At 38.1% G+C, this 23,289-nt stretch overlaps 1 protein-coding gene across 1 annotated transcript in view; it reads right to left on the bottom strand.

Moving 5' to 3' along the window:
- ITGA4 (integrin subunit alpha 4) overlaps positions 1-23,289 on the bottom strand; it is a 137,716-nt gene that overhangs the window by 43,225 nt on the left and 71,202 nt on the right. The window contains exons 5-17 of the mRNA XM_026853188.1: positions 16,464-16,570; positions 16,240-16,369; positions 14,808-14,875; positions 14,003-14,132; positions 10,422-10,507; positions 10,034-10,093; positions 9,804-9,941; positions 8,697-8,808; positions 5,647-5,741; positions 5,180-5,270; positions 3,798-3,843; positions 3,267-3,421; positions 1,609-1,763 (exon numbers count right to left, since the gene is read on the bottom strand). Of these exons, the coding sequence (XP_026708989.1) occupies positions 1,609-1,763; positions 3,267-3,421; positions 3,798-3,843; positions 5,180-5,270; positions 5,647-5,741; positions 8,697-8,808; positions 9,804-9,941; positions 10,034-10,093; positions 10,422-10,507; positions 14,003-14,132; positions 14,808-14,875; positions 16,240-16,369; positions 16,464-16,570 (1,373 nt within the window). The remainder of the gene's footprint in view (positions 1-1,608; positions 1,764-3,266; positions 3,422-3,797; positions 3,844-5,179; positions 5,271-5,646; positions 5,742-8,696; positions 8,809-9,803; positions 9,942-10,033; positions 10,094-10,421; positions 10,508-14,002; positions 14,133-14,807; positions 14,876-16,239; positions 16,370-16,463; positions 16,571-23,289) is intronic.

Here is a 23,289-nt window from a genome sequence, read left to right as displayed (position 1 = left end):
GGGGGGGGTGGGGGGGGGTACGTGTGTGAGTGTGTGTGTTGAGTTTAATAAAACATGGTTCCTCTGTGTCTCCTAGTTTTTATTATTTGTTTGTGGTTTAGGGATTAAAAGTTTTTCCCAGTTATTCTCCAAAATTTTTGTTGGAATAGGCAAGAGTCTATAAAGTCTGACAGACCAAATCACTTTTACTATTTCTTGTCCAGTGAATGAACTTAAAAATATTATATCCTTGTCCCAACTGCAGTTGTTTTTACTTTCAGAACAGGTCCCTCATTCATCCTTCAAAGGGATACATCAAGCATGAATATGAAGGTTCATTTCCTCCAGGGCAATAATGACTTTGAGACTACTACTGTCTTAGGTTAGGATCTTACTGATTAGATTCTTACTAACTCATTTCCAAGTCAGTACCATCCTCAGTTTCAGAGGATGGTTGCTGTCGAATCAAACTCTACCTCTGGAGAAACCAACAGCCAACTTTGTCCTGCTGGGTAGCTGGTACCATCTCTATTATTGGTCTTGGTACAGGTCTCCCTGGCTAGCTGACACCTTCCAGGTCTCCAACAGCCTTTTGCTGAATGCCTATTTGCCCTGGCAGCACTTCTATCTCTGTGACTTCTCCTTGAAGCCCTCCTACCACCTTCTACAACGAAGTGGTCTATAGACTTTCACAGACAGAGAACTTTAACCATGTTCACTACAAATCTGGTCCTGGATTCAGGGTTGGTATGTCCAGGAGAAGGATGTATCTGAGCAGGATTAACTTTTGTGAACAGAAGAGTAGAGCGATTACTTTTTCAGCACAGTGCACATTCTTCATATTGTTTAGCTCTAAAATCTTTCATGAAACTTGCGAGTGCTCTTCCTACCCTGTTTCCACCTCTTGATTCTCTGAGTATTTCCCTTGGTGAGTGCTGCATCCCTTATAGGAAAATATCAAACAACTCCAAACAAGTGTTCTTCATGCCGTTAGCCTTTGGCTTCTTGCAGCAAATTCACGAAACAGACCACACTATAAACCTCGAACTACACTCTCCCAGCAATCATCACTTCCTATGGATCAGGAATAGTTTCTATTATCAGGTGAGTCTACCTCATCTACTCCCAGCAAAAAGGTGAGCAAGACCATACATGTATTCTCTGAAATAGTTACAAATGACAGAACATAATAAACATTTTCTCTGTGCAATTGCAAGTTTAAAGATTTTGCATCAAAGAGTACATGGGAAAGTTCCATCAGCAATGTTCAGCAGAAGGTGTATGTTATACCGCATCTTCTTGGTTGCTCCAAACTAGCCTCAATCCATGATCTGTCATCCATAAAGAAGTGTGAAAAAATGTGAAGAATGCTTATGTTCTACTTCATCACTCTGATTACTATTGTTATGCACACTCTCACTGACATAAGAGATAGCAGAGCCACTGACTGTCCCACAGAAAACTGAGAAAACATCAGCATTAAAATATATTAACTGTGGAAGTTATGAACACAAATATCTTACTTCCAAAATGATGTGATGAAAGTGTAAACAAAATAGGTTGTTTTGCAGGAGGTGTGCTTTTCAAAGGAGAACAATACAGGGCAATACATACTGAAAATTACATTACCCTCATAAACGCTGGATGATCTTTGCAGGCAATATTCTTGCTATAAATCTTTACATTTCCTGAGATTGTATCAGATGTTCCATTGGAAGAAAAATAAAATCTTGCTTGTGTATCCACTTTTCTGTTCACATCAACACTCAGATTATAAAGCAGTACTGCAAAATAAAACCAAGAGAAAAGTTACAAAAACTTTAAGTTTTAGAATTTTAATGAACTTATGATAGAAATGACATCTTCTGACTCACTTCCTTAAGTATGTTCTATAATACCCATTTTGAAATGCCCTGCTTAAAAATTCTCTGACATAAATCCATACCTAACGAAAGCTTCTAGTCCTCTGAAAATTGACTGCATCATGACTGATTCCTGATACACACTTTTACATCAGGGGTAGTTTTGTCAAGTCATAGTTTTCTACCAGAATCTATTTAAAGAAAACCTGCTTCAAGTTACTTCCAGGGCTGACATTAAATTTCAACAAACAGGTAAGTCAACAGACTGACAAATACTGTCACAGTTTCTTCTATTTAAGTTAGCATGAATTGCTACAACAACAAATTGCAAATAAGTTTCAGAGCATTACTGATCTCTTACTTCTTAATCTCCGCCAAAAGTTCAGTGAGGATATCTAGATTTTCCTCCAGAATTTCCTATTTAAGTTAAAAAGTCTTATGTCAGAATTCAGCAAAGGTAATCCAGTCTGACTGCTCATATTTCACAACAAATATGAATTTCAAAAGATCTGAACTCGAAACTTTACAGTGCATTGTTGGATGTGTTCTCTGTAATGTGTTCCTAAAAGGATATTGTATATTCTCATACAGAAGATGTAAGCAAATTAATTTTATATACTATCTATTTGCAGGGCTGTTTGCAGCTTACAAATAGCACATGACAAGCAGGTTAAAAGCACCCATGCAACACAGTCAAATTTAGACAGTGCATCATTTTAAATAAGTTCAACATGAATATTCCCTCCAATAGATATTGCTTCAAGCAATACCAGTTTTTGCCAAACACTAAATATGCATTATATAAAATAAAATACAAGATATATTTTCAGTAATTTTGATGGGACACCCTCTCTTTCACATAATGTTCCGTACCGGTACGATCAGGCACCTGAGCTGCTTTATGGAGGGAATGCCTTTTCTCTCTTGCTAAGTGGAAGACTGCATCCTACAGCAGTCCCATGTGGCTTGGTCCACGTCTGGGAGGACTGCTTTTAGAGGACATCTGAATATCATGCTGAATAATCCATTTGATTCTACATTAAGAAAAGACATTCACCCACCATTAATTCCACTTAATTTCAAAGCAACAGCCCATACATTTGCACGTGGAAAGTTCAGATAAACTTAGACACTCCTGTTAGGCACTGTGCAAAACAGAATATGGTCCCTGGGCAACTACGTAAAAAAATGTGTTCATGGAGTAAGTGCACTCTATTTCTTCGTGAATCCTAACAGCATACTAACTCATTCAAAAACCTATCAAAATCTTGGATCTACTTATGATGCTGTGAAAGGGACCATCTGAAATGGCATCATTACAACGTGGTTCAGAAGCATAATAAACTAAATATCAATAGCATTATTCTGTAAATAGGTACATTTAAAATGAATACATATACTGGAATTTTTTTTCAAGTAGCTTACCAATATAACCAGGTACCTCTCGTCCTGTATAGGTAAAACATATCTTCAAATTCATGCAGACAGCAGGCTGGTCATTTTCCATGCAGTTTAAATTAGTTCGATTTATTGAATTAAGATGTTTTAAAGAAGCTTCAACAATTATCACTGGTTTTGTTCTAAGAATAGAAAAGTGTTAATGTTCACAAAACACTCCAGACATAGTTTACAGAATCTCTGAAGAATATAACAATATCTGACAATCTACTTTTATATTTCATAATTATAATTTTTTAATTTATCTGCATTTTTCAGGATCCAAACAGTTGTATGCACATTTGTTGCCTCAAGAATTTTCAGAATGATACTTTGTTTCTTCAAGGTGTTTAATTAAATGTTTCAGCTGTAGAGCATTCTAGAGCCTAATAACTGAAGTTCAAGATACCAAGAAGAATATCATGAGGTTAACGTAGACTACTGAGTTTTATTACACTGCATTAAAAAATGCAGCTAAATTGTATGGTCTTTAAAAGCACTGAAATGTAGCAACCTCACCTCAGCACCACAGCAGAATCAGAGAGAAATGCACCAACTGCTACATCTGGACAAAAAAATAGATCAGTAAGCATAAATTGTCAACAGGAATTACTTCTTGGGTACAAGCATTTTGTATTCACCTTTCAGTCAGCATTAAAACACTGTTTACCCTTTATTTAGTAGAAGGAAGTAATTATTATATTCAAAAGTGGTGTTCTCCATCTAGAGGATGATTCCTCAAATACTTGTCCACTGTCCATTAACGCTGCATGCTAATTTCCTGGACTTGCGGATAGCGGTAATGTGATGATTTGATTTCTATTCCACATTTAAGTGGCTGATACTGAAGGACAATTCAGCTAAATAGGAGGTACTTGTGGGTTTTTTTTAAAATCCAAATATTCAATATTACTATATACACACACATAAACAATTCAGTTCTACATATATAACTGTATATATTGTATGTATGAAATTATACATATAGATAGAAAAAAAATTATTTCATTATTCCAAACTAACTGAAAACTATTCATGCAGTAAGGAAAGAAGTATACACTATATATACCTCTCAAATGAAGTAGCAAAAGTGAATCATCCGATGAGTCTAAATGATACAAGGATCCGAGTACATGACTGCCAAACCAGTAAACAACAGGTGACCTGACAGCTGACTACTTGTACACTACCTCTTAGCTCAGTATTACAAATTAACCTGGATAACTTTTCTCTTGACATAGCCAGAGCATACAACATGCAGTTCATGATAACTTTATGCTTTCACACCCACAGGGCAGGACAGGCAGTAACTGACATAACACTTATCTGCAAAATGTCAAAATATTTTGACAATATGTATAAAGGGACGAGTATATACTCGGAACCAGCTAAGCTGTTTTACACCAAATTAGCACTTCTGTGTCATGCCCACAAAGAACTCCACAACAGTCTTAATCCAACGTCATGAGCCCTGAGTCAGGTTACTGTATTGCTCACAAGGTCAAGGAGCTCAGTAACACCTGGCAAAATCCCGACTATGTGAAGACCAGTAAGATTTTTAGGTTAGCACACTAGCCTGGACAACAAACATGCTTCCAGTGCCCAAACGAGCTCACTGTGACATTAGCAGGTAAGATGGCTGCCGTAAAAATAAAAATTATGTTTCTCCTCCTCTTATGCACTATGATCTTACTATTACATCATTCTCAGTCCTTAAGTAACAGATGACCGTGAAAACTGTTTGCCTCAGCTTTTTTTTATTTCGCAAAATGCAAGATATGACATGTCGTCTTAGTAACAGATTTTGCTTCTGTTAGAAATAACAAGTAGCATTATAGGGTTGTTCCATATGAACCTCTACTCTTTTAAAAGTTAAAATCAAATAAAATTGTTTAATTCACCTTGATAACCATTATTATCTGCGTCAATGCCACCTGCTATGGATTGTCCAAACATGCTTAAAGAGTTACCGACTTGATGTCCTTGTATTCTCTGAGGAGGAAAAAAAACAGCATAGAAAATTATTCTTGGAAAACTAATCTCTGAGTTACAATTTCCAGTGAAAAATGTTAGTAAAACTATCCTGCTGCTGAAGGCAGTTTCATGCTTACCTGTGAAAGTATACCTCTGAAAGTAATATTCCTCAATTACTGCAAATGTTATATCCCATAAACCCTGTCTGAGGCCCCCAAAACACTATTTTTCTGTTACAGATTATGTTATGACTGGAAATCACAGACTATGTAAAAAATTTCTGAAGTCTTTTAAAGTACCTCAGATGGTCTGAGTGTTAAATGAAGGGAAAACCCTTTTGAATTTAAACTTAAGGTTTTTCTTGACTGATTTATTTTTCATTGAAAAAGCGTACCTGTGAAAACAATGGCGTTATTCCATCTTCCCTGCCATTGTATATATAAATAACCCCTTTTAGATTATCTTCTTGTGGAGCCCCTATTGCCACATCTGTGAAAAAAAGAATTTAACAATAATCACTTGATTAGGAAACATGAATAAGGAAGAGTTAAAGAAATCCAAATCATGATGCATGCCATGCCAGACCAATTTTACTTGACTGAAATCAAAAAAAGTGATGAAGCTAGATATAAGGCAAATGGAAACAATACAGACCAGCTCAGTAATCTGATTCTGCTTTAACTACTATATTTCTGGAAAACAAGGGCCAAATACAGCCATTTTGGTCAAGAGAAAGTCTGTTCCTACCAATACTGAATGTGATGGTTAAGAGGTTACCATGGACAGTAGCCAAAATTATCATGGTCTAAAAGAAAAAAAAAAGCAGCCTTGTATTCATGGAACTATGATTATTTTCCTGCACTCTGCTGTTCCCACATGGATTAAATCACTGAAACACAAGAAGTACTCTTACTGCCTGAAATGAACCCTTTATTCTTCTAGGAAATGTCTTTAACAGCTGATAACAGGCTTGAACAGGCATTTAACAAGGAAATTAAGGCAGCTGGTTTGTAAAAAGGGTATGATTTATGCCTACATGATTTAATCCCCGAGGGGTGTGGCAACACAAAAACCACCCAGCCACCCTCAACAGCCCTTCCCAAAAAGCCCCATGGTTCAAATAGCCAGAGGTTGTTAACCAAAAAGTGGAGGGATGGAGGGGGAGATGAATTACATCATCTTGAAAGTCACTAATATAAATTAGTATTTGTGAACTATTACTAACAATTCACAAGTGAGCAAAACGAAACCATCTGCAAATCAGAAATACTGCATGCCACACCCAACCAAAATCAGAAGAAAAGCAAAGCTCTGACAATTTGATTTTACTGAACAGTTCTCTGACTGAATCCTTATTGACTGAATCCATACTTCGGTAGCTAAAATTATGTCTCTACTGGCGAGATGAAAACAGGACAGCCAAGCTTTACTAATTAAAATTACACATCTGTTTTTGAGGAGGTCAGGTTCTACACCAACACCATCATCTTCACAGGGCTGACACTGATGGTTTAGATCATTGAAGAAATTTGCTCTGCTGTGCTTTTTTATTACTTACTACAGACAAATGATTTCTAACACCCAATTTCTCCTATTGATATTTTGCTTCCAGCTGTTTTTCTTGCAAAATTTATTTTCCTGCTGCCACTCTCAATATTGTCTCCACTTTTTCTTTTCAATGTTTTTGCTCCCTTCCAAAGCTAATCCACTTGTTTGCCTCCCTCTACAGTTTTAGGAAGCTCATTTTACATTATATTCTGTGTCATTCATCTAATTTGCTATGCTGCTATTAATTTGATTTTACTTCTCCATTCCCCAGCCCTACATTTGGATACAGTTTTTCTCTGCAGTTTGCAAATGTTTTGGGGCAAAACCTGAAACTTGTGTATAAAATTGTGAAGGTAATGCAAAACAGGAGAAATTAAATTCAATGGAAGTTCAAGGAACAGGTACCAAAGAAGAGGAAAAAAAAAAAGAAAAAAAAAGACTCTTTTAAGGAAAAGGACCAAGAACACAAGACAAAGGGAAGAGTGGAAGAAGAAACCTGGATCATAACTGCAAAGAAAAAGGGTAATTCAGAAGCGTGAAGAAAAGATGTGGATTTGGTAAAGACATACCCCAGAAAAAGCTGACAGTTTTTAGCTGACAGGTATTAGCTCCCTGCATACAGTCTAAGTTTTGATAATGGAAAAACTGAAACTGTTTACGAATTTTTGAACAGTAGTAAACTTCTGCTGTATTTGTATCCTCTCCCTACACACCCGTTTATGCTGGCCATTCTGCTGGAGGGGAAGCGCATGCCAGTTTTTCAGACGGGAATACTGGCCATTCCTATCTGTCTGAAACCATGACAAGATGAATGAAGCCACTGGGCCAGGCCCCCTCTGCTTGTCTTCAGTCTAGCTGGAGGCCTCTCAGTCAGCTGTGTTTTTGCAGGCTACCTAAACAGCTAGTGAATGGTCTTGGAAGGAAAGAGGATGAGAGCAGTTGACCATGAGGCTTTCTGTAGCAAATACATTTTAGGCAGCCTGACTGGACACAGAAGGGAAGTAGAAGGCCATGAGAGTCATTCTAGATGTTGTAAGACGCCTTACACCCTACCATCTGTTTTTTGTAACTAAAATACCTTTTATCTGTGACCTTCACATGGCATTCTCTTTTCAATGTCTATTACTTTCATGCATATTGCAGAAGTTAGACACAAGCCTGGAGACTGTCTGCCCTCTGAGAGGTTCCACCTAAACAACATCAATGGAAATTTCAGCACCTATCATACTTAGAAGAGGGTGTTTCAGCCTGGATGGTGGGGAAGGAAGGGAGAATATTTTCAGTTTCTGTTTAGGCATACAACTTTATATGCCTGAAACAGTTGCTCCTGTATAGACAACAGGAAAAATAAGCTCCCTCAAAGCCCTATTAACATTTTGAATTCACTACTGCGGCATGGCCATCAAAGTCCTTCCCTGTGTTCTCTGTCCACTGGGAGACCCTGCTAGGCAATTTGTGTGTCACCTGAGGGCCTGACTGGGAAGTGGTAGCAATCTCCACTTGCAGGTTGTTTTTGATATCCCCATGTGTTTAGAACTTCCATTGGTGTGCAGAAGCAGATCTTGACTCAATGTGTAATTTTTATAGTGTTGCAAAATCGCCAAATTGTTCCCCAACTGTTGTCTCAAGATGCCTAAAACAGGATTAGGGATTCCACTTGAGGTCCATCCCCAAAGTTACAGAATATGTTATCACCTTATGATTTATTAAAGCAACAGAACCTAATTTCTTCGTATTACATATCAGTGACTGTGAGGCAGCTGCATTTCAAATCAGTGGCCTAGAAAAGAAGTTACCAACTGAAAGTCTTCTCAGACTTCCATAATCCTCCTGTTTATTGTGACAGTCCACTACTCTGAGAGAATCAAACCCAAGGGGTTTCTTTCAGATACTTACCTTCAAAACCATCATTATCTATGTCTCCTAGATTGGCTATGGACTCTCCAAACCTGGCTGCATATGAGTCCCTCCCGCTGAGCTCTATGTTCAGTTCTACCATCTTTGCCTCCTGAAGGAAAACAGAGTCAACAGCACATTAACAGAGCATCTTCCAGGTAACATGGAATATTACTAAAAATGTTAAAACTGCCTTGGAAGCCAATATATAATCCTACTGAACTCCTTGGTACTGAACTGAGCATTATTTAACAGTATTTAGTGTAAGAATAATAAAGAATAAGAAAGTTTTTCTTTAAGAAACAGAACAGTAATGTGTTCCCACAGCAAAGACCTGTAAACAATAGCAAGCTTCTATCAGAATACAGGGGCCTACTGCTCTGAGAAAACTGTATTTGCTGAAAAAGTATTAAACAGTAGCTGCTTCAGAGCTATTGTGTGTGCCTTAGCTAGTCGTATGTATCCTGGAGTGACTCTGCTCTCTCTGAAGAAAACATGTTAAAAAAATGTTAATTGCAAGCATTAAGGGGATTATTAGGGTGGAGAGAAAGGAAGGGAAATAAAACACGAAAATAAAATTCACAAAGCCAGACAAATTCAAAAGCACACAAAAAACAGTGATTATACTTTCACTTCTGATGCTTAAAATGAATAAAAGGAAGCTAACTGTAATGCATGATCTGTCCAGTTACTTTATTTGTCAAAATGAGGACTGTCTCTTTCCTGAGTGGTACCACTAACCATGCAAATTTTTCATTCTTTGTTTGTTTCTGAGTGCTAAATAAGTTGCTCTTCACAGGTCAGCTCGGTGGCAAGCATGGCAATGGAGGAGAGCTTGTAAAGAGGCTGCAGTGGCAGACTGTCACAACCTGAAGAAATAAAACCAGTCTGTCCTCAGTTTTAACACCAGTGTAAATACAAGTGTGTTACACTTCATACAGCTAGCCTTGGCAGGTCTGCTACACGCTCCCACTGTGATTGTCCTCACAGTTCTAGAGTTGTTTTTCCTATATCCTGAAATATTGTATGATGAGAGAAGACATCGCTTCCTCTTAGCTTGTTATACTAGAATAACTGTGTTACCATGAGTTAAGAGAAAATACTTACAGAACCTGAATTGATATAGACATAAACTCTCCCTTCTTCTCTGATGGTACTTTGCATTGGAGCACCAACTAGCAAGTCTGAGAGGCCATCTGAATTCAGGTCCACAGCACAAACTGCAGCTCCAAAGTAAGATCCAAGCTGTGTGCAAACAACAAATCACATTATTTTTCAATTTTGAGGAAGACATTCGAGAAGTTCTAAGGTGCAGAAAAGTTACATGAAAGATTTACCTTTTTACCCCTTAGTTCAAACAGAATATTTAGCTGCTTCTCAATGCTAAAAATGTATGCCTAAAATGACAAGAAAATAAGTGGAGTTCAGCAAAGTGTAATCTGAAATACTTCCCTGTGCTTTCTCTACAGCATGTGCTAGAGAATCAGCAAAGCAACACCCAATATCACAAGGAACAACTATTTCCTATCCGTACCTTTTTAAAACACCATAGTTCACAGCAATATTATCTAAGACTATCTTCCCTCATTCCTTCTTTGCCTTTTCTCCCCGTGACAAATCATATCTATCTGATATTTGTCTTTAATATGTTAATCTAAATTGGAAAATCACAGGTAGGCATGTGGGGGTATATTCTTCAGACCAGTAGTACAGACAATCTCTTACTTTACCAGTCTGCTCCTGTTGGGGAGCCCCTCCAATTACTTCTGTACTGGCTGATGTCAGAAAATGTCCAGCTCCAACAGAGTATCCTGTAAATTAGCAATGCACTATTCAATACTGGAAATAGTACACAAGGAAAAAAAAAAAAGTAGGATCATGACGTATAAAAGCTGTCAATACCACAAATCATCGAGAGTCTGACATTCAGACCTCATGTAAGTTAGCAATAGAAACAAAAGTTTTTGATATACAAGCAAAAGGTCAACACAAACAGTAGTTCCAGCAAGCAGAAACAAGTATAAGAAACACTCATTTCTTCCCAGGAACACCATTACCTGCCATACTTTAAAAGCCAATAAAATAAATGGCAAATGCAAATGGCAAACGCCTCCTGTTAAAGCATACTCTGTAACTGTTCAGTAAGTTCAGATTGTAATACAAACAAAAATGATCAAAAGTCCATACAGTGCAATATGGAAACACTTGACTCAACTGTTTCTTTTTCACTATTGCTGTAACTAGACTGTGGAAAAATGAAATGCAGCGCTACTTATGCACATGTGCACATATACATACACACAGAGAGAGCACTGTAGATATACATGTATGAAAAGGTCAGGAACAAACCAGAACAAAGGCTTGATTATGTAATAAGAGAACACTGCATCAGCTTTTGTAAACGCATATACGTAACAAAGCACTACTATACGTGGAGACAGCTCTTAACAAACACGACCAGATTTTGGTGTAGACATCCAGCCACAGAATTGCAAACTGAAAGCTAACGCCTTAATCTGTAGCTACACAAATCATCTGTACTCTTTCCAGAATGCATTATGGTTAAGTTGAAACAGGGAAGACAGTTAACATATTCTGCTACTCTTGCACTTGCTGAATGACTGTTGATTTTCACAGCATGCAGAGAAAATGGAAAAAAACCATCCTGGATCAGATGAAAGATTTAAGGTTTCTCATCTGTGAAGATAACTGTCTAGAATTCAAATTCTTATTAAACCAGCTTTTTCTTCTAAGCTAAGAGGCGAACAAGGCGATTTATCATTTAAAGGTCAATGCCTAGATTTTACTTATTCAACAAAAAAATAAGCTTAAGCCGATGAACCTTCATTTACCTCCTCTGACCTTTACTTTCTAGTTAATTTTGTTTTGCTGAAGTATAAACATTGGTAATTCTAATCAAGTTTTTCAAAAAAATGACAAAAAAGCCCCAAAAAGCCAAACACACCAAAAAGAAGTACAGTGATCAGATAGTCCTCATTTTTATTGTGGTATTAAAATATTGGGGGGACAACTGGATGGGACACACCACATAACTGACCCTCTAAATTTAAAGACATAGTCAAATGAAATTTTATTTCCAACCTCAGAATTCTCTCCTCTTCACCATTCCTACAGTTTTTCAGTTTTCTGAGATCTCATTTGCCACTCTCGTATTCCCAAAAGAACCTATTGCTTTCTCATTCCTTTAAGGTAGTTTAAGTGGCTAAGGTTACTCATTCATTAGGTCCAGGTGATCTGAAAGACTGACTTACTTATCTAATTCCTTTTAAAGAAGTCAGTTTTTAATCTCCAAGATACCCTGAAGTAGTCAATGAAACACTACCAAGTTACATATTACTTTCTAACTTCTTTCTTTTATTTGTCTGGTACTTAAACAGCTTTGTTTCTTCCAAGTCATAGAAAATATTACAATACTTTTGCCCAGTCTTCCCGCAATCTCTAATTTGTTAAGTAATACTCTTTGACAACTTAATGAAAAATGTAAACAAAGAAGACAACTTCTCAGTCCCTGCCACAAAGATAGTGTAAGTAACGTCTAGTCATGTGTTTGAATTACACTCTGGTCACAATATACTTCCACCACTCAGTAAAGATATTTTTGTTCATTATTTAAGGGGGAAGCACTCAAACTTTAAAAAAAAATAAAAATCTTTGGTAACAGAATTAACTCTGAATAGATTTTGGCCTTATAAGGTCAAAGATGGGATAGAACAGAAGCTGAAGGAAGGTACCTTTACATTCTTTCAACTACATTATGTATTATTATGAGAGAACAAAGTGGAGGTTTAAGTAGCATGGAACAACGGCAATTTTAAGGTTTATCACAGTTGCTACTGTAGAGACATGCAGATGCACTCATGGCCCCTTTCTTCACTTTCCTGTAAAAAGAGCTATGTCTTCTAAACTTAGCTCTGCCAAGCCAGTGTGCTGGCTGTTACAGTTGCATCAGGTCACTGGAGAAGTATCTGTGAAGCAAACTCCAGCTGATATGAGGTCCTGGATGACCAAGGGAACTAGGAGAAACCATATATGCAGGGAGGCCTTCCCTGCACCCTCCCCAGCACAGTCCTTATGCAAGCTTTCACCCATTTGCCTGTATCTGGCTTTTGGTTATCAATGATTTGACTCATTCATTACAGAAATTCTCACTCTTGTGCTTATAGAAGCAGAAATCTGGAATGAGCTTTTTGCCCCAGACAGGTGCAATAATTTTTCTGTTGATTTCTACTGGAAAGATAGAGCAAGCATTCGCTCTGCAGTTTTTCATTCATCCACAAAAGGTTAGAAATGTTACTGGTAAACCATAGTGATCTGGGTATCTGATCACCTTTTACCATCCAGCATCTCTTCTGCTTGACTTTCTTGCAGAGCCCAAGCAAGGCTCAGTACTGAATTCTGATGTGTTGGCCACCCTGTATTTTTTAATAGTTATTTCATAATGTATGCCTGCTTCCTATTGTCAAACGAGTGAAATCAGAAACAGGAAATGTTTATTCATGTGAACCAGGCTTATGAATGGGAAAATGCAAAAACCAGTGGTTACAGGCAAAAATATTCTTGCTCAGGAGTTCAGGAAGGACAGATGAGCTTTTCTTAGTGTATAGTAAGAAAACTGAAGCTGCTGATAGTTCCTGGCATAAATCCCTACAAATTCTAACACTAAATTCAGTTCATTACTTGGATATAAGTACATGAGTAGAAGCTTCATGGCTTTCTGTGTAGACATTTGTAGATAAGGTTTGCCTTCCCATGTATCCAGACCAAGATATGGTTGGAATAAAAAAAAATAAAAATAAAAAATAAAAATCAATCATCATTGGACACAAGTTCATCTCTTAAGGTCATACCATACTTCCCCTTATTGACAATCCATTTTAGACTTGTTTCCTTGCAGCTTGTGCTGTAACAAACTTTACATATTTCTGTTATATGTGAAATCATTGTCTTTTGCTATGAAAGCCCGTGGCAGCATTTCAGACTTAACAGTGAAGTGCAGACCACTGTTAATCAGAAGCATATCTCTACCTTCTAAATCAAGAAATGATAGAAACTCAGTGGAGAGATGCTAGAAACAGAAATCCAATGTTTGAGAAGTTTCCATGTAAAAAAAGAACAGAGAGGAAGGTCGTATAATTAAATAATATTTAAACACAATCAGAACACATCTTTAGAACTGTAGCCTCTGGGATTAATAAAGCAAGCACTGATAAACTCTTTGCACTCGATCACCTATTTAGCAATTCTTTGGCTTACATTTTTGTAAAGTATTGAATATTTTTAAGTACCTAGGTAACTGCCAAATTTCACTTGGTTATTTGAATCTGTGTAGGCATGGATTGTATTTGCAGTTGTGTTGTATACAAAAACAGAACCAGTCCAATAAAATGATCCAGGTGCTCCCATTATAATTAAGTCCTAAAAGAAAAATAAAACAAAGCCATGTTATTCATATTATTATGATATGTGATATTAATGAAAATAAGCAAAAAGGTCAAATGCTTTTCCTTAGATCTCCTGGGAATTCAATGAAGTGCTACTAGAGAAGCATCTGGCTCAGTACTGGGGATTACCACAGTACACACAACAGTTTTCAGACTTTCTGAAAAAACAGTTATTAAAAACTTTCAGCTGTGAACAATTTGAGAGCAAACAGGATATTCTCTTCTCAGAAGTTTTTTTAGAAATCACAACCTTCAGATGAAACAGAGATTAAATAATATGGACTATTACTCTGTAAAGCAAGAAGGTAAGCATTACTAGTGTTAATGCTACACCAGATTACTTCGAATAATAAAGCTTCATACTCTGTTATATTCATGCCCTTTTTCCAGATGAAAAGTAACTTTGGATTTATTAAGGTGTAGAAGTAGTGTTGGGAATAAAAAGTAAATGTATTAGTTGGGAATTATCATGCAAGTCTTATCAAGACTAATTTTAAAAGAAATGAGAAAATCTGGGGTTTCCCTCCCACAATAAAAGACACTGTTAATGTTTGCATTTACATATACACCATTACGCATGCATACAAATAAGGAAGTATATATATATAGAGAGAGAGAGAGAGAGAAGTTTGGTATATTTAACACACACCTCAATGTAAAAACTAGACATTCCAGCTTGGCATGACCCATGATTTTCTCCAAACTTTCGCACATGATCTGGAAATGGGCAAGAAATATTAAAAAGGATAAGAAGGATGTAGTTTCAGGATTTGTTAGCAGGTTTTCAACAGAAGCTGGGTCAAGTTAAAAAAACAAACCAAACCAACGTTGGTTGTCAATTCTGTTAATAAAACTAAAAACACTAGTTCCACTGTATAGCCTTTAGCTTCAATATAGTATTGTAACCAACTCAAAGAACTATGTATCACTTGATCAGAGCTGTCTTTGAAATACTGTGACTTTAAAGGCTATACTTTCCTTTTTAAATTGTTCCATGAATGAAATAACACAAATAGTTTGAGCCGCACAGCTAGGTAAGCTTGACTCATTTGATCAGTATAACTGAGGCATAATCTGATTAACAGGTTTACGTATCTTGATAGGAGTTGCCCTGATACTCCACTAGTGCTTTGAAGGCCTTTTGTTATGGCTTTCTTAGATATATTGCTATTTATCCTCCTGAGCAGCTGTCTTTACATCCAACTCTCCCAGCTTTTTTTTTCCTGCTTTTCTTTGCTAGCTGCCTCCCATGAGGGTTCCCTTCATCTCATCCATAGATTTGTTCACTTAAAAAGTCACCACAGACAAAAACATGATTTCACCAATGCTCGGAAGAGTCTCCAAAGCCAGCACCAGCACGTTTGATGACATTACTCCATCGGTTTGCACAGAAAGGCCAGATTGTCAGCTCTTCTTTGCATTGGCAAGGGGCAGGGTCATGAGTTTGTTCTCCCTGATGGGAGGTAGGTATGAAAGGGAAGGCAGGGATGGAGTCGTTTGATAGCTTCAGGTCTTGACTCTTATTCTGCTCCTGAAGTCCTCTGAGGAAAGACCACTGAACGTCTCATGCTACAGCAAGAGCCTTGGCAGGAGGCAAGTGAGGAACAGGGACACACATTGTGTCAAGGAACCACAGCAGATTTGTATTAAAGTCTAAGGACAAGATAGCTACAATCATTTGCAGGTATTACTGCTGCTCTGCTGCGAGGTACTCTCCTTAGCAGAGCAAGCAAAAGACACAGTAAAGGAAGGAAGGATGTCCTCTACTAGTCTATTTTTGAGAAGCACACATCCTTCAATGATCCAGTCCAAGAAGCAAGTATTCTGACGTTCTGACGCCCTTTTTAAACTTTTTTTTTTGGTTTTTTTTTTTTTGCCTGTTGAGAGAGGCTTTTCTTTGTAGTGATAAACATCTTGCTAAGAAATTTACATCATGAATTGGGCTCTCATATCATCAGCACTCTATCTTCAAATCTTTGCCTGCAGAAAGCCTGATCAAAGCAACACGGGTTCTTCACAAACTGAACCACACAATTACACACCTTACCCTTTCCTAAAAAGGACCCAAGCATTCTGCTTACCTATATAGCACGGGCATATTCTTCTGCTCAGTTCAGTTCGAAAATCAGAAGAGACGGCAAAACAAATACCATATGGGAGCTTGTGCTCATTTTTTACATAAAAGATATTTTTCCATCTATGTCCACAAGCCTATGGATAAAAAACAAACATGGTATTTGACACATAAGCGTAAGAAAGGTGAAGGCAATCTGACAGACACACAGCTGCAGCAGTTAATACATACAACAATAGATCCGTTTTCTTTTGGCTGCCTCGATAAGCTGACACCCAGCCACTGATTATCACGCTCTTCCAAACAAGTCTTCCCACAGCGCTCTCCACTGGGGTTGCCTAGGACACAAAGACAGGGGCACAAGCTGAAGGGCCACATGGTGGGTAACAGCAACACCCAAGAACTCTACAGGGAGACCACAGTAACTCAGGTTTGGTGGATCTGACCTCCGTCTCACACAGGTCGTGCAGACTTTTCACTTTCTGCTTCAACAAAAGTACAATTGCATGTAGCCAAAGGGGACATGCTGGTTCTGACCGTGACAGGTTGGCAGCGAGGACTGGCTTTGCCATCGTTATTGAAATTAAGATAAAAAGTGACATTACAGTCAATCTGATGAAGGGCTGTCTTTGCAAGTGTTCTTCAGCCTAAGAGTTCATAAGAAACACCAGTAATATCCATGAGTGCTACCTAAACTCTAGCAAGCATCTCTCCAACTACATAACTATTGGTAGCAGACCTTAAAATGGTCTCTGCTGCAAATGGCTATCAAATAAAGGGCATATAACTGCAGTCTCTATTGGGGATGTCGCATCACTACGCATGCATGGCCTGCGTACTCCTTGCACTGTTGCATTTATTCAGCACTAGCTCTTTGTTTTTGTTCTGAAGGAGAGTTACTTTGTAAAAACTTAGAATAAATTTCACTATGTTCTCTAACTCCCCCAAAGGCTACAGTATTGACAAGATAGCAAATATTTCTTTCCTTCTAGAAAGCAGTAGTGGTACCCATAATAAGGAGAAGCTACACATTTGAAAGTATTCTAAGTTATATAAAGCAAGCTTTTAATTTGTAAGATGTTTGTATGAATAAGCATTGACCAAATTACTGAACCAGTATTTTATATGCATCATCATCACACAGTTTATGAAAATACTTCTTATAAAGTAAGGGAACACATAATTTCATTTGAACAAGCTCTTCTGCACAATTTTTAATACTTTCCTAGATTCACCGTGGTTACTGGTGAAACTTTTGAGGTGTAAGGGGTTTAGTTTCACAGAAGAGGGTGCCAACTTGGGTCACAGAGTGCCAGCACTGACAGGGACATTGTCCAACAGGAAAAACACCATAAATCAACCCCCCCCTCCAAACTGTGCTCGCACCAGAGCTGAAATTTATTACTGTCTAATGCATTAGAGGAGTGTATTTACTTAAACTCTAATTTAGTGGACTTGTTGAATTCCTTTTACAGGACATACAAGTGCACAATATTAAGTATAGAAACTTAATTATAAGTTTCCATAAGGAATAAAGGGATACACCTAGTCTCTTCAGTAGCCAGGAGAAAGATGAATGACTGCAGGCTTTGCTACATACATTCTCACAACCAACACTAACTTAAATTATTTTATACCTAGAATGTCATGGACTTTTTGAGAGAAAATACCAAATTAATGGAATCGAGACAATTCTTTATCACATGGTAAGAAAAGGTCAGGAGAAGCATTTGTAGCAATAAAACCCAACAACCATCTTTATTTCAGAGCTTGTTCACTACTGTTTGTGACAGGCCTAGCAAATGGTATTTGTCTGAAGAAACTGCTGGAGCCTCAATTTCTTCTACTTCTGTACCATCTCTCCACTTTTTCAAAATATCATGCCTTCTCTCTGCTCTGATGGAGAGACCAGAGTGCAGTCTGGAACCCCTTGCCATACTGCAGAGGGAACAACACATCCTGCTCACAGTACAACTGTACTCTACCTTCTTTCAAAAATAACACCCTTCATATGGTCAACAGTCACAGCATCTGACTCTCCTCCATCTCTTCTTTATCACTTCCTCCCCTATGTGCCTTTCCCAAAGACATCAAGCAAATAGTATGCAAAATGCACGTAAACAGGAACCGACCTCAGCACACACAATAACATCACATTCAATTGTCTTTGGGCCAATAAATTTTATGTTACTGTAATTTAATAATTCTTGTAGGTCATCTGAAAAATCATAATTAGAAACATATGAGCTCCTACTACATGACAAGAACGAAGTAAAATGCATTACTTAAAAAATCTACTAAAAAGAAGTTGATTTTTCTGCAGGGTCAGTTACTGAGGTTTAAACGATAAGCTTCCGAATTCTCCTACTTGGCTAACGTCAGTGACATGAACTTCCGCATACTGAATATATACCATTTTCAGAAACAAGTCTGGAATTTAGTTTTGGAATTTAATTTTGGAGTTGTCACGTAGTACTCCTCACTCCCTAAGGGAAACATTTCCATGGTTTGCATGAATTATAGAGCACGTTAATCTGATTGAAATCTCCTCAGAAAACAAAATTCCATTGCACTCCCATGTGTAAGAATTAATCCTCCCTTAAATCACAAAATGCACTTCTGGTAACTCCCTTCTAGCAATGCTTTCCATCCTCTTATGACAATGACTTACCTGGGACTTGCTTTATAGTCTATGCAGATTTGCAGGAAATGGAAGAATTGGAGAAGATCAATGTCAGAAATTTAGATCTCAAGAGGCTCTGACACTTTCTATCAGTAAGTCAAACAGACCAGATAATGATTACATAAGAGGAAGTTTCACTCATCCCAGCGTTTCATTCCTGTGACTATTTCAGAGGTTCATAACAAGAAAAAGCACCATGGTTCCTTCACATTTGGTGGATTGTACTCCCCTTTTCCTTGGCTCCAGCACACGTTCTTGATTCAGGTTCTCTTTGGCCCTCTGCTGACCTTATGTCTTATGTCTCCTCTCTTTCTCTGACTGGCAAGTATTCAACTGCCTTAAAAATCACAGGCCTTTGTAGGCAAGAGAGGGTTGAACTTGACATCCCAGACACCACAGTGAGCCCCTGCTCAAGGTATGACATTGTAAGAGCTTCATCACATGAGAAGAAAAAAATGCTATATTCTGCATAAGCAACAGAGCAGCACTGCATAAGCTCAAGAGTACATGGCAGCTTGGTTGCCTCAGGGAAAAGGAGCACATGCTGTCATGAAGTCACTGAGAGATAAGTAATTGCCCAGTCTGTGTACATTACACAGCTGGAAGATACACTTCTGCTATAATCCCCACTGCATGCATCCATAGAAACAGCACAATTGGATATAAATAAGGTCACAACTTATAAAGCCACTTCTAGCTTTGGCCTCAAGGACTCTAATACAGATGTTTGCAATGTCATCTGAGAAACCAGTTTTATATAACTTGCTCCAGTGCTTTCCATGCCCAGCAGCCTGCCACAATCCTTCTTACCCCAGAACGCCTCTGGTCCTGTTGCAAAAACTGCTTAAAACTATGAAGTCTACTGCAAAGATGACAACCCTTCTGATATCCTACTCCTAGATGTCAGGGCCTGGTAAGATTCTTTATTTTTTTCCATTCGTCCAGTGCAATCTTTTATCTTTTCACAATTTGATAGGTCTCATCCCTCTTATGTCCTTCAAACCACTTCTACCCAAAACATTTTAGGGAAGTGCCGGCTGTTTCCATAACTCTGTAACAGACCTAGTTCCAGAAAGGTCCTGTCTTCCTTGGAATAGCATGGCTATTTCAAAGGAGATCACAGGCAGGGTATGAGTAATGCAAGTGAGATTAAGAAGCTGAACTACTGCAGGCAAAACTTACTGAAATCAAAGTTGAACAAACACAGGTCAGACTTTTGGGGAAAACCATTAACTGTTCACTTTTCCACTGTAATGATTCAGCTGGGGGAGCTAGAGGGCAATTTGTTCATAGGTTAACTGTAGCAGGGACTTGAAGGGTGGAAGGCTGAAACAGAGGGCAGAGCTTTTGGGACTTGTGTTAAACAACGTGCACTGAATTTACTGTGTGGATCCATAGTTAAAAAAATATTATTTTTTTTAAGACTGGATGGCAAATTTTTTAAACTGTGTCCTGTATTTTTAGCCAGTGAATCACTCTGTTTCAAATCTGAGAGCAATTTTGTTGAAAAATTTCTGTAATGTTTTGCAAATCCAAAATGTAACAGGTCAAAACATCTGAAGAACTTTGTGCAAGTTCCTTTGCAATAATCTATGTACCCCAAACTCAAGTGGGCAAGGTTTTGAAATTCAAAAAACTAGAAGACTGGTAGAAGACAGGCGCTTAGTGCTCCAAAAAACAAACCTGAGGCATTCTATTTTGTATTTGTGCCTAGAGCCTGATTACAAGCCTCAGCACCTAACATAAGCCATTGTTTAAAATTACTCCAAATACAAATAAATCAGTAGTCTAGAATATTTGACACCATTGGCAGAAGGACTAGAACTAGAAAAGAAACTCTCAAAAGATTACTCCTCTACTCAGCAATCAGTGCCAGTGAGGGGCTGGAAAACAAAAATTTGCTAGTGTATCTCGTGGCTTCTCTCAGCTCTTAAACCAGCCCAGGTCCCTGCAATCCCCTGAACATTAAAATTCTCTGAAGGATGCCTGGATGAGTTTTTTCCAGATGCTGAGATGCCGACAGCACACGACTACTTCAAGCAACTTTTCCTCTACTGAGGAAGCAAATAGCAATGTGTGACATAAAAAATACAACAGCAGTTTTGTGTGATCAGAGGCTTCCTAATTGTGCATGAATCCTTCATTAGTTATGCCAGTTTCAAGGCTACTTTTGTGAAAAATAGCAACAAAATGTTTTAACATCTTTATCTTTCAAAGTAATTCATATCCATTTATTAGAGGCATAACATTTGAGAAAACTCACTTCTATTGCCTCTTGTCACCTCCACATTTCTATGATTCATAACTAGAAACTTACTACATCAAAGAGTCTTTCGCTAAAAGTATCTACGAGAAAGATAGAAATAGCTTTTTCTCAATTTGCCTGTCCCTGCAATGTAATACATCCCTGCATATTTTTCAGAGGAAATTACCCTATTCCATGAGGTCAGAACCCAAACTGATCACTGGCAAGAATCCAAGCAGAAGAATGAGGAGGTCACTGACTGAAAGACACAGTGTTGATAAAACCATTCCATCCAAAAGTTGCTGACAGCCTGAATGAGTTAGACAAGAGATAATTAAGTTCAACTTTGCAATGTCAAGTTCCCTTGTGTATTTCTGTGACTGCTCAGCAGGATGGCAGAGGCTTAACAAACCTCAGATACCATCCTACTTCATTTACATCCCATGCACCACAACCGCCTTTGGCTTCTTCGTTGACCTCACTGACCTGTTTTACAATGGAGCACTTCTTTTCAGTATCTATTTAACTTCAGAAATACTGTAGATGTACCATAGTGATGTAAAGATGTCATCTAGCACTAAGGGAAACAAACATTTTGCTAATTTGCTCTTGTGGCATCACTTGGTTTTTTTAAAAGTGCAGGACAAGACAGTAAACCTCACTGTGTAACCTGTGGACTCTAAAGACAGGAATAGAAGCTTAGAAGCTGTGTTAAATTAAGACTTTGGAACCACATAAACACTTTAATTCACCTGTTGCATCATGCTGTTTAGAATTTCCTAAGCTACTGACAAAAAGCCCATCAAAGTTACTTCGTCAGCTTTTCCTTCTCTGCTAGCTAAATGAGTAAGTCAAGAAGTACTGCAGATGTATTTAGTTCTCGAAGAACCTGAAACTTTCTACATGTCCCTCCTTTCCTTCCCCCATGCAGTGAAGGACTATTTTTACCTCCCATCCAGGAGCAGGGGTTTATTGCCTCTTAGCATATGCTATTTCATCACCACTGTAGTTGACTTCTTTGACTTTTGCAAGCCTCCTCTTACAAACAAGCAGTTGGAGAAAAAAAGCTCTTTGTTGTATATAATTGTTCAATAGGTCTAATATTGGAATGAAATTACTCAAAAAAAACCCCAAACAACTACTTGGAAGTTTAATTGCAGTTCTTTCTACAAGCAACTGCTTGCCTTCTGCTTATGTGGCTACTGCTGTAAAAGTAAAGCACTGCTTAAGTATCTTAGATTTTCATAGCTTAGTTACAAAAAATAGTTCTCATTTTTATCTGTAGGAAAAATGGATAGAACCCATCAGCTCTAGGCGCTATGCACAGATGTGTAGAGAAGTAACTGTTTTAACATTTTTGTCACAGAATGCTGCATTCTGCCCTGAAAGCCCATCGGTTTATGGCGTGCTATCGCTCTCACTGGTTTCAAATATTTTGAAAACCCTTTCCCGCGCTTCTTATCCTTACTGGGCGGCAAGTTCATAGTTTTAACGGATTGGATGGTCTTGGTCACAGCAGGAAAGTTCAGGAAGCTTTCTATGCATAGTGTAGGAATAGAATGACGGGCTCTGTATGCAAGGGGAATAAGAACAGAGCCCAAAGCAATGCACACGTATTCACGGCAACCCACTGCAAAGTGTTTTCCTTTTTAACAAGTATCAAACACTTGGAAATTGGGTAAGTGCATCCAGTTGCATCTCCCAAGCATGGGGTCTGGGGAGGTAGGGAGGAGTTAGGTTAAATGCCGGAGCTGTAAAAATCGATTCTGTTAAAAATAGGTTTGTTCCTCTGAAACTCAATTTTTCAACAAATCTGCAGACAGGGAGAACCCATCTGCAAGACAACTGCAGTTCAGAGTTACTTTAGGGTGGCTTCTACGAAGGGAAGGCTTTGCAGGAAAAAAAAGACATTTCAGGCACATAATTCCACCCCCATCTCTGAGCTAACTCCACTGACCCCCTGCTCTGAAAGCCGGCCTAGCTTTCCGCTGAGTACGAAACTCTCAGGAGGCTTTTGAACCGGGTGCTGAAGGATGCGAGAGAAAACTGGGAACGGGAGCTGTCACACGCGACTTCTCTAAATCAAGTTTTGGTGCAATTCTTTCTGTCTGCACCAAAAAAAAAAAAAA

This window comes from Athene cunicularia (genome assembly GCF_003259725.1).
Source record: "Athene cunicularia isolate RWA chromosome 7 unlocalized genomic scaffold, athCun1 chr7_part2, whole genome shotgun sequence".
In the NCBI taxonomy this organism is placed as follows: Eukaryota; Metazoa; Chordata; class Aves; order Strigiformes; family Strigidae; genus Athene; species Athene cunicularia.
The sequence above is the reverse complement of the archived record's forward strand: the minus strand, read 5'-3'. Positions and strand labels throughout refer to the sequence as shown.